Genomic DNA, 16,998 nt, shown 5'->3' with positions numbered 1-16,998 from the left:
ACTGCATCCGATGTACAGAGTTTTTCAAATAAACGGGTTTCCTGTTAACTGTATTCATTCTTCCATTGGAACGCATGCAAAAATACCCATAATGATAGACATAACTCTTTGCATCCCATCTGAATAATATAATTTATTTTATCACTTACATGAAAAGACCTATATTAGATATAGAAAGTAAGAAGTCTATAGCACTTACTTTGCAAATTCTTATGAAAATCTTACTGAAATAGCCTAATCTTAAAATATTTATATATTAAGTATGAAATATTTGTTGATGTCAGTGTTCAGAACTATTTGTAACACTAATTGTCACACTACTAATTGCTGCAGTAGCAGCAGTATACTGTATTTATTACACTAGAAGCATTTAATAGTCCCAAATGGACCAACTTGAAATGTCCTTATTGACTTTCTTATATGCACTTCTCAACCAAATGAATGCAGCCAGGAGAACCCCCCCTCCTCTTGTATTTAATTATCACATACACCTTTTATTATTACAGGTACAAGAATATCCATCTATTCTACTGTGCAATTGAAAATACAAATCACTGACCGATGAAAAATGCATGTGTTGCACCGCTGCAGCAACAGATGGCATTACTAATTCACTGACTCCATTTACACTAGATCATCATTTTCACAGGTTAAGGAGGGCCACTGGCGGGGTTACAGGGATAATTGAGTCTATCACGGCTGGATAGTGGCCAATGGGTACTATGATCAGTCAACCGGCACTCCTAATGTGGACAGCGTTGAGTGTGTGAAGAGAGGAATCAATCAAAGGCCTGTTGCGACCAGCAGAAGCAATTAGTAGTTTAATGGAGGCCAGGATCTTTAAAGTACACCTGTGATTACATATGCTTATTTCATGCACATTACACACTGGCCTACTGTTGAAGCTGGCAATATTACTGCTGCTCTTACTACCACTACTGCTACTAGGCTACTATGTACTAAAACGTTTTATTTTTTTTAATTCAGACATGCCTAAACATTTGATGGGTACGTCGCACATCTGTTTAAACTTTATCATGAAGAAATGCTATAAAATTCTCAAACAAACTTATGTTTTTTTCATTAAACTTTACAATTAATTAATGTGTGTAGTCTACCTAAGAAGAGAAAAGATTTTATACAGATTTATTTCAAAGCATGATTTCAAAAAGTTTAAAGTGGGCGGAGCTAACGAGCATTTGCCGGAAGTTGGAGTTGTGAACGTCATGTAAACAGGAAGTAAAACTCTCGAAGCGGTGTTTTCAAGAAGCTAAACGACAAAAAAGTATTGAAACAAAATAAAGGTTATGATATGGCTAGTCACAAGTAGATTACTGCATATACCGTGTGTCAAAGTTACTATTAGCAAGCCTTTAGTTGGTTTGATCTATTTGTCGTAATTGTAATGGACAATGTTTCGCAGTCGAAGCCAGAAAAAGCTAACCTCTTTGCGTCGTCTTGTTGTAGTAACAGCTAACCAGGTACTATTTCTCAGATTTGGTTTATTTTTGCGTTAACATTGCAGATGATCTCAGCATTACATATTGCAGTTACATATAGCTATATATGGTAGCTTTACAAAGTCAGACACTTTATTAAACTTGATTCAAACTTGGAGATACTTCTATATTTTCATTATGGGAGACACTGAACTATGCCTCATCGACAAGAAGATAAAAAGGTAACACACTCAAAGTTTACAGTGCCTATAAATATGTAGTAACGCTATGTTTTCAATATCTATTGAAACTGAGCTATATACGTTTGTGCTGCTTTTAATAGTGTTGTAGAGCACCGTATAATTCTCTCAGTTTTCTATTAAATTCCAATAGAAAATAACTCTTTTCATACTAATTGTAAGTTATATTGGTTTACCATCATCTTAAACTATGTCAAAATATGCATTATTTCGTCTACACAGTCAGTTTGAAGTCCCTCTTGATCATACCACTTCCCTCATTCATTCATTAATTGTCACAGTTTACTAGAAGTCCAGCTCGTCTCTACTGTTACCTCCCTGAATCTTCACTGTAACAACATCTCACGAATTGAAGGCCTCACCAATGCGTGGCACCTGCGTCATCTGGACCTCTCCTCCAACTGCATCTCTCACATTGAGGGCTTGAGCTCGCTCACTTCTCTGAGAACTTTGAATTTATCCTGCAACTTAATCACCAAGGTCGAAGGTGTGTGTTTTAATTACCTTCTCAGTTGTATGATGGATGATCTAGTACAGGGGGAGTTCCTCAAGTAATTTATATCTGTCTTCCGTTTGGTCTAAAGTTCTACGAGTGTTTTATGAGCTGTAAAATCACTCCTTTGTCCCGCCTCTCTCAGGACTGAATGGCCTTGTGAACCTAACAAGATTAAACCTGTCCTATAATCAGATTAATAACCTCACAGGTAAGGCTTGTGTATTTTTGATAGTGCCACCGGTATCACACTGATGTTGATGGATCTTATTGTCCTTCTGTAATAGGGTTGTTGTATCTCCACGGCCCGCAGTACAAGCTTAACCATCTTAGCCTCCATGGCAACCAGCTGGACAGCATCGATCACCTTTTGCAATGCCTGCTGGGATTGCACAGCTTAAAAGAAGTTATTTTGTACAAAGATGGAGCAGACAATCCACTCTGCACATCCCCTGGTAAAACTTAAAAATATGTGACAGGAAGTTATTACTATTAATTTTATTTTATTTTTTACAGTTGACATATTTTTTAAAAGTATTTCAGAATTGCTATCTAAGTTCAAAACACTGCAGTGTCATTGAGTATTTTTTCTGCTTACCATTTTTTTAAATTTTTGTCACAAAGTGTCTGTACTCCACACATGCATTTTTTATTTTTTATTTTTTTCATGCATTTACTATTCCTTGTACTTGCCAACAATATATTTTTATATACAAATGTGCAAGAGCTAAAAAAAAAAATAATAATATGAATTAAATACAATATGAATTTCCCTTTATTGCAGGTTACAGGGAGATAGTCTTTCAGTCACTGCCTCAGATTTATGTCCTGGATGGTTTAGACCATTTGGGAAACCCACGTGAACCTCGTGTGCATAAACGAGACATTCCTGGTTTGGAAGATTATGTGGACCTGTTTCTCTCATCTGATACCAGTCACCATGAAGCTGTAATTTACTTATTTATTTCGTAAGCCTTTTAAGATTACATGTAGAGTACTTAAGATGTTCTTTTTCAGGTCAAAGGAAGTAATATTAACACTCCCCGCATTGACGAGGTGTTGAACCAGTTTCGTCAGCGGATTGCATCAGAAGTTTTAGCAGAGACCACCCCACAGTTGGATCAAAAGGACAAGGCCCCTGCAGTTTCCACTGCAGCCGATCCACCAGACCCTCATAATGAAGAACGCCTCCGGAAACTCGAGCGTCAGGTGTCTCTGCTCATTCAGGTGATTACTTTTAACATGACTGTAATAAGAATGGCGGACTAGTATAAAATGGAAATGCATAAAAAATACACTTTTAGGTGGACTTCTTGCAAAGAGGTGGTTTCTTGCCATTTTTACCCAAACATATAGTGCCCAGACAGGCTGTCTTTAATGGCAATGAATGGACTAAAACTTTTCTTTTTTGATTTCATTGAGTGAAGTTCCTTCACCCTGAACAGAGTTTATTGCGCTTAGAAAACTGGGCTCCTGACATATTCATTATGAACCCTCTCTGATAATGCCAGGAATAAATAAATACAACTCAGTTTGAAAGGTATTTGTGAATGTATTCTGCCTATGGCTCAGAACAAGGAACAATTGTCACCATTGCCATAACAATTAAAAACAAAACATTATAAAATATATATAATATATAATATTGTTTAATGGTCAAAAGTACTCAAAATGCCACCAAGAAGTTCAAAATAAGGATATTGTCAACAACATGTCTGTGTCAGCACAGATTTGGGGTTCCTATCATAAACCCATTAGATATTTTCTTATGATGGTGAACAAAAATGTTAAATTATATTCTGTTCTTATAGTGTATTTATTAAAGTGTGATACAACAAAATTCCAATTCCAGCACCATCTTTGTGCTGCAGGGTCCTATACGAGACAAACTCAGCAGCAGCATCAGTACTCCTGCTGTGGTGATGGTACGGGTACCCAAGAGGGACACAGATCGTACGTCGGAGAGTGAGTGTGACAGCGGAAAAGAAAACAAGAAGCGCTCAAGAATCCCCAAACATATGAGCAGCTCAGGAACAAGGACAAAAGGCACAAAGGGAAGGAGATCCGACAGGTAGAATGAATACACCAACTCCAATTCACATGAAGAAGGTTTAATTAGTTCATATTAGAATGTTTTCATGTGTTTGAGAATAGATGCATAGCTTTTCAAAAGATAAAGGTTATATGAAAATGCAGTCTGCAATATTTTTGGCTTTTTTGGGCTTTGTCGAGTAAATAGCACTTGTACATGGTCTCTCTTACTTCTCAACAATCAATAATGACTGTCAAAAATAAAATTACAACTTATTATAATTATAAAGTATAATTACAGATACAAAATTGACTCATTTGTCTGGTTTCGAAGCTCATTTGTCTGGTTTCAAAGAATAAAAATAGTAACTGGATGTTTACTATTTAGCTTGTCAAAATAATTACAACAAGCAGCAGGTAAAATGTTTATCAGCTTCCTCTTCATATTCTGACAATCAATCACTCCGTATTAGCTGTTTTTTATGTAGTTAGTAGCATCTGTAATTTAATATACGTACCTCACTTTCCTTTTCAAATACAAGGTGAACTGAATATAGTTTCAAAATCCCCTTAGTCACTGTTTCAGACTTTGTTTACCCATAAAACTGAGAATTACATCCATCTCCTTTGACCTTCATTGCCGCCTTAGCTCCGGGGTTGGTAATAATCAGGTTTTACAGCTTGTGCGATGCCTGTGATTTGTTTTATGTGCAGTGATCAGGAGAATCATAAAACTACATCTTCAAAGTCCTCTGTGGGGCCCAAGAAGAAGCCTGGCATCGCAGCAGGAGTCGAGACAGCAGGGGCCACCAGGAGGCGCCCTTTGAAATGTGCCGAAGCCTCTGGCCATGTAAAAACAAGGTCTACCAATGAAGAAGAGACCTACAGGGTAAAGACGAATAGGTTGTCTCCATGTAGAAATACAAGCTTGTATTTTTCAATAATGTTTTCTACCCCATTTGATGTCCGCTTGAAAATGGGATACACTTTTTATAGCAGAAAATTATCAGCTTTACAGATAGCACCTAAATGACTTCTGGATTTGGCTAGGTGATTGTGACCAAAATAAATAAATACATTTTGACAATACAGAACCGAAGCCAGATCAAACTCTTTACTGACAACAGGAATTAATCTGTTTTTAAATCATCATAAAATAATATATGCAAAATACAGTACAAGCATAATTACCAATGTACTAGGGCTGCAACAATTAATTGGAATAATTTAACCAACTATTAATAATCATTGACAATTATAATATTTATTTGGACTATGCATACTAAAATGCATGCCACAAGACGGTTTATCATGAAGACTCGTATGGCAATATTAAAACAATAGTATTCTTTGTATTTATTTTATTTTCAAACAGCATTACTTCAATAATTGTTTCACTAGCTGACTAATCAAAAATAATAATCACTGAATAGTCAACTTCTTAAAAAGTTGTTAGTTGCAGCTAAGTCTACCACAATTTTGAAAAGCGCTGATATTGCCTTCACATTTACACTATATTTTGTGTGTGTGGTAGACTATAGTGGAGGAGCGTGACCAGGAGAGGGAGCGGCGCTGGAAGGCGGAGCAGGCGGTGAGGAAACTGACAGAGGATCTGAAGTGTCTCCAGACCAAAGTGAGTGAGGAGCAGGATCTACAGAACCTGGCTGTGCACACCACTGACAGGTAATAAAATCATGTCCTGTGTCGTATTAGTCCTATGTATTAATCAATTCAAGTCTTAATCAATAAATCAAAGCATGTTTATAATAGTGTTTAGAACTTACAAGACCAAAGTGCTTTATAGAAAAGTGAGGGCATAATAAAAAAACTATATATAAGTCAAATATATCAATAAAACACAGCTTAAACAGTTTGAGTTAGTTATAGAAGCTTTCTAAATTACTTAATATATAATTAGAACTTATTCAGGTTGTAAAATAATGCATATATTCATGTATAACCACTGCTATGAAATGTGTCACTAAAAATAGTTAGTTGTGGGTGCAACTACTCCACCTGGTGCTCTTTAGATTGAAGCAGTTAGAACAAAGTTACTTAAAATGTGGCCTAAATACATGTTAAATAAGAGTTATAAATCAGCTCACTGGCTAAATAATATTATTAGTTTATAGTACTTGTTACTTATCCACTCACCCCTGCATGTTTGAAGCTTTTCATGATTATTATTCTAACAAAGTGTCCATTTGCTCATTCTTCTCATGGTTTGGTCCTGGTTTGAGCCAGTTTAGTCCAATTCTTGTCCTGGTTTAGTCTACATTTTGATGTGATATGTCTGCAAGTCTGAATGTTCCCTAAGAGGTTAACTCACAAATGCTGTACAGGTTTGTAGTTATTATAAAAATCTACCTTGCCTAACATCATTATTGCGCAATGCTCAGAGATGAATTAATATAAGCTGAAAGATACTGATTATAAAAACATCTTCGTATCTCAGAAGCGCAGCCCACATCAGTGTGTCATTAAACTACTGACCCGTCATTAAAAGTTTCCAGTGTCATTGAACTAAACTCGCCTGAAGCTTTCTATAATTATTATACAACCATTTAGTGGAAGAAGGACCATTAACCCACAGACCCATTTTCATTATGTGTATTAACCAAATGCAGTATGTCTACCATCATCTCTAATTAAATATTCATATCTGTCACTGCACATTAGAGAGCTTTTGGCTGGGATAATAGGCTCAGCTGCATTTGAAAGATTTTAGTTTTTCAAAATTTGTGGAACTGACACATCTGAACTTGGACTTGAAAAAATCTAATTGGAGCTTCACAAAGGCTAGTTGGGGCTAAACTAGAATTTAACCAGGACTAAGCAACTGTAGATTTAAGTGAGAATACAATAAAACAGTATTAAAATTAATCAGGGCTTTAAACTTCAAAATACTGAAGAAAAAAAATCAATTGAACTGAATCATGGTGGTGTCTGTGGAGGATGAAATTATGAGTTTTATACAAAAACAAACAAACAAACAAAACAAAAAAAACAGAAAAAACCTTGACATTTAACCTCTGCTCCACAGTTTGAGAACCTCTCCCACAGTTTGACTTGCACATTTGGTTTGGATAAATGGGTTATGTTAGTAATTAGAGCCACACTGTCAGGCATATGTCAGCAGCGTTATGTGAATCCATCTTCTCCGTCACTTTGTAATGATGCTGCAGCGGTCGGGTATCTCTCATCAGGAGGCAGATTACTTACAAATGTCTTATCATCAATTCAAATAACACAGCATGAGATAGCTTTTTTGGACTAAATTATAAATTCATTTGTTTTTGGTTTCATAAGCGGTTAATGTCCCGAGGTAATTCTAAGATTTGTTGTTTTATTGTAAATTAAATTTTTGTGTCTCTTTTGATTTGGTTTATAATGGTCTTTGTCAGGAAATTGCTGTTTATTAGCAAGACACAAAAAGTGATTTTTAAAATGTAGGCAAATTTTGTCTGAAAGGTAAAAAGTATGAGACACTAACTTCAAGGAAGTCAGTAACTAATCATATGTTTTCTCAGAGCAAAGATGATTTTCATACAGCTTTCTGCATATATTAGTAGAGTCCTGCACGGGTCCATTTTTTGGATACCCGCACCTGCCCATTAACTTGTGATTTTATCAAAGTTAAACTCGCACCTGCTCGGACACGATAACATTGCACCCATTACCCGCCCGTGCCCGTGATAAATCACACACAAATTAAAAGCATTCTAACAGAAGCATCCATCAGAATACGAATTGAAAAGTTACGACTTCAAGAATTACAATCACAAAATGAAATGAAACAGTTACGCTTTCTTCAGATTACGAATTCACAAACACAACTTTACTGTCATCACTTCACTGGCAGTATTTACTGAATAGAAGAAACAATGATCGAGATGCCGGACTTTTGCGCCACACACGCCACAGGCTGATCCAGGACTAAACCAGGACTAATTTAGGATTGATTCCAGGACTAAACCAGGAATGAACTAGGACTAAAACAGGACTAATCCAAGACTAAACCAGAACTGAACCAGGACTCACTGTCGGGATGGGCTTGGAGATGCGACTGTTGCTCCAGGCGAGTGCACAGTGGGCTCGGGATTCTCTCTCTCTCTTAAGTCCAGGATTAGTCGTTGTGTAGTTTTGGTTTAGTTCTTATTTAGTTCTGACCCGCTCATACATAATTACTACTCGTCCACATACCCCCCCCTTTAAAATTCCAGAATGTTAAAACCCGCCCGTTTCAGCAGCCAGTACCTGCAGGTACCCGACCTGGTACAGGACTCTGTATACTAGTAAAGAACATGCTTCTTTTCACTAGTGGCATAGTGACTAGTTTTCGGGCTCACATCAAGAAGCTCCTGGGCTCAAATCCTGGGCCATGTGGAACCTGAGTTTTCATGCTCTCCCTGTGTATGGATGGTTAGACATGCAATGTTCTGATTGCAGTGATTTAAATTGCAAATTCAGTAAAATGGTGTGATGAATGCATTTCCCAGTCAGTTGGGTTTGGGTAATGCATCTCTGAATCTCTGGTCAACTTACATCAAACATGGCAGATTTGACTGAAAATATCAGTTTTTTGACATTTGATCCCAGCTCTATTTAAACCTTTCTCTCTCCTCTCTCTAGATTGAAGGAGATGCTGTTGAAGGAGCGCTCTGGCCGCTCTGAGCTGCAGCGGCGCGTGGAGGAGCTGGAGGGCCGATGTCAATCTCTCACTCAGGCACTGGAGCAAAGCCGAAGCACAGAACAGCTGCACAAGACCGGACTGAGCAAACTGGAGGAGAGCATCGCGCAGGCCGACAGTCTCAGGGTTATGCAGAGGGCAGAAGAGGTGCTCAATATTTCTTTCTTTATGTATTTATTATTTTTTATTATGACTGAGGTCGAAAGCAGTGGAGCTCAGTACTCCTGGTCACTTTGAAGTCTGCTCTTGTTATTGAAGTAAATTTGGCATTTACTTTCCCTGTAGACAGCTAAATATATATGATTCAGAAATTTTTTAATAACTTCATTTCTCATTGATTTTTCAGTTTACTTCCAGAAGCAGGGGGCTGGGCGGTCACTGTTGAGCTCTATACAATATATAGTATAGATATGGATATAAATACTCAAGAAACATTATTAAAGTTTTACATTAAGCCAGTTCTTCCATTGTATCTAAATGTTAGTCCTGCACTCATCCTATTGTGTTTTTATTATTATTTTTCAATTTTAGATAAAAAATGTCCAATTTGTAAGTGTCTCAGGCCATACAGTGTAGTAAAGCACGACAACACAAAAACTTTTTTCATGACTTGTAAAATTACATTACTCTAAATTGTGAAATTGTAGACAGGTTATGTGTTTTTATTCTTCAGTATTTAGTAAACATATTTTTCTTGGAGATTTGCAGACCCAGTAATTTGTATGACAGATTTTGTGTAAATGTTGTGTTTAGATGAAGCGGTACCAAGAGTTGGAGAATAAAGCAGCTGTGTTAAAGAGGGAGCTGGACATTCAGAGAGCTTCAGTCCAACAGCACAAAAACAAACTGCAGCAGCTCCACGAACTCCTGGCTTCAAGGGAACAAGAGCACAGGTACATTACACTACAGCACTGGGGAGGGTATTAGTCAGAAATATAATTTGTCAGTCATCTCAGTAATATTTTAACTGACTGGCAACGGGTTTGTGAGAATCAAGAGAGTGGTCTTTTTTGCATGTAAAATAAAAGTAGGACTGACTTCTGAAGATTCTGAACTTTTAGATGAAATTTTGCATCATCAGATTTACTGAGCTGAAATTGGCATTTTGCAGTATCAGATCAGTATCAGAGATTGACAGCCAATACTTGAAACATTTTCTATTATCAGTATCTCCAAGTAACAATAGCTTTTGTATGTATTTTACATAAGGTACAATGTAAAACATTTTATAGTATTTATTCATATTTTAGATGGAACTTTTAGCTCTTACAAAGCATTTTTATACAATTATGGCCTTCGTATATGGATAATAAAAGCATTTGGTGTGCTTATCTTCAACAATTATTAAATGGCTGAAACTCTCAGTTTAATTAATTGCTCTAAAATCACAAAACAATGCATTTGTTCCATCAGCACATTTGGTCCATTTATCATAATGGGTTTGAATACTGTCTCTTTAACTAACTCTCATCTACATCCCATTGTCATATGAACAGTAGAATGAGACAGTGGTTAATTATATTGGATATTTTGTTTATTCTGTTAAAGTGTGAATTTTGTCTGCTTTACAATATTCAGAATAATTAAAAAGCACTATAGTAAACCTCATGAAAGAGAAAATAACAAATTTACCCCCTTTTTGGCTGCTTTGCTCCATTTCTTAGTGTTTGAACCAAATAATGTTAGAAAAAAATACCCTCATTCAATTTTCTCAGTATTGCTATTAACTATTTAATTATTAATTAGCTATTTATTTACTTTTGTGCACTATGTAACTTTGTAACTTTATAAATGTCAATCTCCTCTTTGCTTGTTTCCTTCATGGAGAAGTTTTACCTTGTCTGGAATGTTCCACAGTATGGCATTAAACTGATGTGTTTTTCAATTCAATTACAGGTGTTTTTATTGCTCAAAAATATCTTGGAAAAACATGCATTCTTACTGAGATGGTGTCACTGCTGCACAGACCTGACCTGTAACTTGGCCTGGTGTTTTCACCTGCTTGTTTACATGTAAATAAATCTGTTTAATGCCATACTGTGGAACATGCCAAGCAAAGTAATAACATCTACATGGAGACACGCAGGTGACACACCATACGCCAGAAAAGTTACATAATACACCTTTAATCAATATTCAGAGACGTTTCAACTACATAATAACTGCAAGAATATTTAGTTTGTAGAGGATTATACCTTTGAAATATTTGCAGGGAATGTGATTTGCAAATTGCATTAATTCAACACAGTTACAGTCTTGATTCCTTTAATCTTGCAGCAGCCCCATTGCCCAAGGTTTTGCGGAATATTTAGTTAGTGCTGTTTCTTGTCATAAATGTAAATGAAAACAAAAGCAAACTAGAGGCTATGTCTTTGCCTACAGGAAGCAGCTGGAGATGCGGCTTCAGCCCGGTGGAGCAGATTTCCGCGAGGCAGTGGCCGAAGAGGTGTCATTGGTCGAACAAAAACATGCCCAAAAAGTGTCTGAGCTACAGGAGAGAATTGCAGAGGGGAGAAGACAGTACGGCGCTCTAGAGGATGAGTTTCGAATGGCGCTAACCATCGAGGCTGCAAGGTTTTCTGAGGTCTGTGTCAAGATGAATAGAAATCTTAAAACCCTGAAGCAATTTAAAAAGTGAAAAAGCTTTTGTGATGTTAATTTAAAACAGAAAAGATTGACCTCCTCTGGTGATAATTTTTTTCACCATGAAAGTTGATTTTGAATTGGCTTTGATTTTTTGTCCAGCCAAGCAGCTTAGAGAAAGAGTAATTTTAATCAACCTTTGTATGTAGATTTTTTAGCTGGCACAAAATGTAACCTATTTTCTACCTTCTAAGTAATACATCTTCTTGTCACTGCATGCTTTAAAGGTTCACTTAGTAACTTTTCTGATGATTGTGATTATTTTACAGTTATTTTTTACCACAAAAATATAAAATGAAATCATGGAAAAATGGAAAAAATTGATATAAACTCTCCACACATCTGACCTACTCATTGGTTCCAAGCAATGGCAACCGTCCTCAGTGGTCTTAGCAGAACTGAAGCAAAAACTGAAGGTAAAAAATGGAACTCAGTTGTCAAAAATGTGTGTGCAGGTAAAAGAGGCGTGTGATCAGATGAGTGCAGAGTTGACAGATTTGAGGTCATCCCTTTCCCATTCACAGCAGAGGGAGAAGAAGTCCGCGGCTCTGGTCCAGGAGCTCACAGCTATGGTCAAAGAGCAGAAGAGCCGCATCACCGGCCTCATCAAAACCAAACGAGAGGCCGTCACTGAGCTCAAGGTACAAGTCAAATTGTTTGTAGCCTATGATCTATACAAGTGTTTCAGGTCCCTTTTAGATGTTTGAGTTTTAAAGGGAATTATTATGTAAAATCAACTTTCATGAGGTGTTAACCACATTCTAGTTATATCCATCTATCATTTGAAGATTGAGTGCTTAGAAAATTTAAGTTCTCACCGAACCCCTATCCCTGCCCACAGCTCTGTACTTGCCTGTTGTTTTTATTGCACTATTTTGTCTGTAAATAAATTCCTATTCCTAATATGGAACTTGACTCCAGATTTGCTCCTATATTACTAACCTCATGAGCCTCATTTTATTGGAGGCAAAGGCCATGGGGGATGTCACAGTCCTTAGTCTACTTCTTCATACAGTCTATGGTTCAAAAATTGGCTGGTATACTAAAAAGATTAGTTACAAGCATTTCTATCAACATTATGAAAATGTATTACACATTTTTGTAGCATTTTTATGTTGTATTCATCCATAAAAGTAAGTTAGTGTTAAAATTAGCCATGTGTCCTCAGAGCCGTGTGCAGTCATTGGAGTCAGAGCTGGAGCAGGACCGGCGTCTGTCTGTGCAGCTGGAGCTCCTGAAGAAGGACAAGTCCAGGCTGTTGTCTCAGCTCACAGCTCAGGAATCTGTGATCGACGGGCTCCGAGCAGAGAGGAGGATTTGGGGACAAGAACTTGCTCAACAAGGTGAGACACAACACTCTAGTATTTAAGAATGACTGGGGAGTGGGCTATGCAAGTTATCTTTATTACAATTATCAAAAAAAAGAATTGTTTTGAATAATATGTATGTGCACTCACTCTGTCCCAAGCAATCTGATGCAATCAATTATGACTCAAATAATGGTGATTTGTTCTGCTAAGAGAAGGTTTGGTCTGCCTGATCAGCGGTCACCCACTCAGATAGAGAAGTATAGTTGCCCTTTTGACTACTACATATCTATGTATAAAATTCAAAGAAAAGTCTGGGAAAAGTACCGGTAATATGTTTGGGCTTGGGTGTTTTGTCACAATTTGAGCTGGAACAGTATTTTTTGCATAACAACATTTTTCTGCATTATTCCTCATCTTGTTTGCCAATGTCATTATGAAATCACTGTTAACTGATGGAATTCAGTTACTGTCCATTACCGCAACTCTTTGAGAGGCTTCAATAACCAAGTAAAATGCATAACAAGTACAATAGTATTCCAACCTGAAGAGACTCAAAGTGAAAGTTTTAGTAGCTTTATTGAATGAGTTCAGCTTTGGCGCTCAAAATCTGGCAGAAGTGATGAAGGTTTGGCTGTGTGGCCGATTAGAAGATGTTTAGGAGATGTCTTCCTGGGGCCTGGACACTGAGAGTGGTAGAGGTGAGGCAGAGGACAGTGAAGGGGACGATTAAAGGATGGCACAAACTGAAGCGGCCGCACATCTACAGTGGGCAGACTGGGTGCTGATTGGACGAGGAGGAGGTGCGGCGAGCGATGGATAGGAGTGTTTTAAGTGAGGTGATGAAGGCTGAGGAGCAGGGAAACTCTGGAGAAGTGGTGAGGTAGACGAGAGCGAAGTTAGGTCTTCCAGGCTGAAGTTAGGCTAGCTCAAAGCCCCTAGCCCTTATCAAGACCATCTCTCTTGTGGCTTTAGGAGCCTCTTTAGCCCAGGACCGTGGGCGTTTGGAGGCCAAGATTGAGGTCCTGTCCACGGAGCTGGAGACACAGAAGAAACAAAATGAGAGAGATAACGACGCCCTCAGAATAAAAGCCAAAATCATTGATGACCAGACAGAGACCATACGCAAACTTAAAGAGGTACTTTATGAGAAACTTTAAGCTAATTTCCTCCACCTCCACAGAATATTTATATAGGGCATCTTTAATATTGATTGATAAAAACACAAATAACAACACACAATACAAAATTACATTAGACTCATTGTATGCCTAATTGATTTAATCACATTTGAATAATATTAATTTTTTCCCTCAGTTTTTCTTCAACATTTCCTTGACTTGTTTTGTCTCTTTGGTGCAGTCTTTGCAGGATCGGGAGGAGCAGATTCAGAGGCTGAGCGAGGAGTCTGCCCAGGCCCAAAACTCTTTCAAAGTAACAGAGACAGAACTCAAAGAACACGTGGAATGCCTCACTCTGCGCAAGGAAGAGCTGAAGCAACAGCTGCAAGATAAGGACACAGAGCTAGAGGAAGTCCAGAGGGTTTACAGGCAAGAAATGGATATAAAAGTGAAAAAAAGGGAGGGAATAAATCAGGCTAGTCTAGGGTTACAATTGTATTTTATTTAGGCCTATAGTGTCATCAATCTTGGACAATAGCATGCCAGGCAGAGAGAAAGGAAGTTCAGTTCAGGGTGACAACCTCAAATTGTAGGAAGAGACAGATAAGTTGTTATATATGATGGGACATGGAGGGACAAATTCAGGGAATTTAAGTTCATAGATAATAACTGCAATAACTCTTCATGATTTTCAGTTTTTATCAATGAGACTCGAGTGGTAATAGGTGTCTACATATTAGAACTCTGAATGGCAGTAAATGCAAAAAAAATCCTGATTTAATTTTGAGAAAAAAATTAAATTACTGGTAAGTTAATAAAATATTTCAAAGTAAAATTTCCTATTTCAGAACACTTACCACTTTACTACTGCCAGTGCCTATTGCTGGTCTATTCTTTTACCTGTAGAATCCTCTAAATCTCAACTGAGATTAGTTCTCTTTTTTTTTTTATGTGATGAAAGATTTAAAACATTTAATTGAAAAGTTTTTTGTTTTTTTTTTCAAAACAATCTTTAGATTTGTACTTTCCTTCTACAATTACAGCACATCAGAGTTTTTTGCTAATTAAATTGTGTCTTGTCTTTTCTCAGTGAATCCAGCAGAAAGTGGAGGGACAAAGCAGAACTTCTCACTCGACTGGAAACTCAAGTAAAACGAATGAAAGAAAACTTTGATGCAAAAGAGAAACTGCTGCTCGAAGAACGCGATAAAGCCACTGAAGCACAAAAGTACGACTAATGCTCATTTAAAAAGAGATGTACTCACTGAAATAATGATGTCTTCTAAACTAATTTGGATCAAACGTTATGAACAGCTGTCTTGTCCTGTCTTGTCATTTTGCAGAGCTGCAGTGGAGAAGCTGCGTAATATCGATGATGCTTTCAGACAGCAACTGGAGTCACTTCAGGTCACTCACCAGACTGAGCTGCTACAACTGGCCTCAGACAAGCAGAAACTGATAGAGCAAGCCAATCAGAGGGTTAGATTATAAATACTACAGATTATGTTCAGTGCCCTCCCTGGTGTATTCTTCTATCATTTATCCAGCCTTCAGAGTCTTAGATATAGAGTACACTTACTTTTGAAACTGGTATTTTTATTTACCTTTTATTTTATTGCAAAACTACCCTAATTAATTCATTAATCATTGCATTTTATAGCGCCTTTCAGGACACCCAGACATTAAGACATTAAGCAGGTGCCAGACCCTTCGCAAGAAATGTTAGAGCCCCATTAACTTTCTCCTTTTTTGTTACATTAAATGACCGACCTCATGGAGCAGTTAATATTTGATTAAATTGATTAAAGCTGGATGCCCTCCCTGATGTATCCAGCCTAGGAAAAAAGAGTAGCCCTACTTTTGAAATTGGTGCATTGAAGTAAGAGTAAAGAAAAAGGTTAGTGGCTAGGTTAAGGCCATGTTTGGCTTCTCATTGCACTATACTATTTGTTTAATTGAACAATAGACAATGCCTCTAGCCACATGGGATCAAATGGTTAACTGTATTTGTACCACAACTCTGGGTAAATGGAGGGAGATGCATGCATAAGGAAGGGCATCTGGTGCAAAACAACTCAAGGACTGTGTTTTGCAGGTTTATGATGTGGAGGAGGAGATGCGTCAGCTGCTGGAGGAGACGAGTGCTCAGAAAAGAGTCATGGAAGAGAAAATAAAACGACTCAACAGTGTGCTAAGAGAGTTCAGTTAATGCTAACATAAGAAATGTGTATTTTTTTTGGTCTTAAATATTGTATATAAGATGTATCTATTAAATTAAATGACTGAAAATATGGTTGGTGCTGTCAACATAAACATCGTTGGTTGAGCAGTCATATTCCAGCTCCCACAGTTGAATGCTGTTGTTGTGTCCTTAGCTGAGACACTAAACCCACCTTGCCCCGTGTACATTGTTGTATGAATGTGAATGTATGTGAATGGGTGAGTAATTATTTGATGTGAACTGCTTTGAGAGCCTTGAAATTTGAAAAGCACTATTTAAAAATGTGACCATTTACCATTTAGTGCCTGTATTGTTATCAGTGTTTATTCAAAGGTGCAGGTAACCAATGGGTATCACATTTTTATTTAATACCAAAGCAACAGGTAAAGCAATGACTGATTAGTTAAAATGCAGAATACACATTTTATTACATTCTCAAATCAGCAAAGTGATAAAAACATCTGCAAGTCTTGTCCAATTAGTTGTTTTGACATTATTAAAGGAATATCTGGTCGCCGTAATCCTTTACAGACTATAATTTTGTCTCCTATTCACTGGTCCCACTGTGCCAATTAAATTAAGTGGGGGCTGTCACTCATGTCTGGAGTGTGAGGGGGCGGGGCGGGTTAAGAAACGGGACGGGGCTAGGCTGTGTCCCAACTCTACACTTATTTCCTCGAACTCCCAATTTTTCCGTCAGGTATTAATCCCGCCCATGGAGGAGAGTGAACCAATAAAAAACGACTTGCGTCCTTCGTCAATGGCTCTTTTCTCGCAGTGGGCGTGATGGACA

At 37.5% G+C, this 16,998-nt stretch overlaps 1 protein-coding gene across 2 annotated transcripts; it reads left to right on the top strand.

Moving 5' to 3' along the window:
• Window positions 1-1,245: 1,245 nt before the first annotated feature.
• lrrcc1 (leucine rich repeat and coiled-coil centrosomal protein 1) lies at window positions 1,246-16,726 on the top strand. Of its 2 annotated transcripts, none has more exons than XM_055152177.1 (19): window positions 1,246-1,681; window positions 1,981-2,186; window positions 2,338-2,403; window positions 2,480-2,647; window positions 2,977-3,140; window positions 3,210-3,419; window positions 4,064-4,263; window positions 4,938-5,112; window positions 5,758-5,906; window positions 8,856-9,060; window positions 9,667-9,806; window positions 11,296-11,497; window positions 12,081-12,197; window positions 12,725-12,899; window positions 13,839-14,002; window positions 14,226-14,413; window positions 15,075-15,212; window positions 15,328-15,463; window positions 16,080-16,726. In XM_055152177.1, exons 1-19 carry the CDS (start codon window positions 1,638-1,640, stop codon window positions 16,191-16,193), a joined length of 2,961 nt encoding a protein of 986 aa, XP_055008152.1. In that variant the 5' UTR covers window positions 1,246-1,637; the 3' UTR covers window positions 16,194-16,726. The 2 variants fall into 2 exon arrangements, with proteins under 2 accessions (XP_055008152.1, XP_020784792.1); XM_020929133.2 differs by having other exon boundaries at window positions 12,012-12,197.
• Window positions 16,727-16,998: the final 272 nt, after the last annotated feature.

Source organism: Boleophthalmus pectinirostris, unplaced genomic scaffold (assembly GCF_026225935.1).
Source record: "Boleophthalmus pectinirostris isolate CB_2022bp ecotype Guang Dong unplaced genomic scaffold, ASM2622593v1 HiC_scaffold_16, whole genome shotgun sequence".
Taxonomy (NCBI): domain Eukaryota; kingdom Metazoa; phylum Chordata; class Actinopteri; order Gobiiformes; family Gobiidae; genus Boleophthalmus; species Boleophthalmus pectinirostris.
The sequence above is the reverse complement of the archived record's forward strand: the minus strand, read 5'-3'. Positions and strand labels throughout refer to the sequence as shown.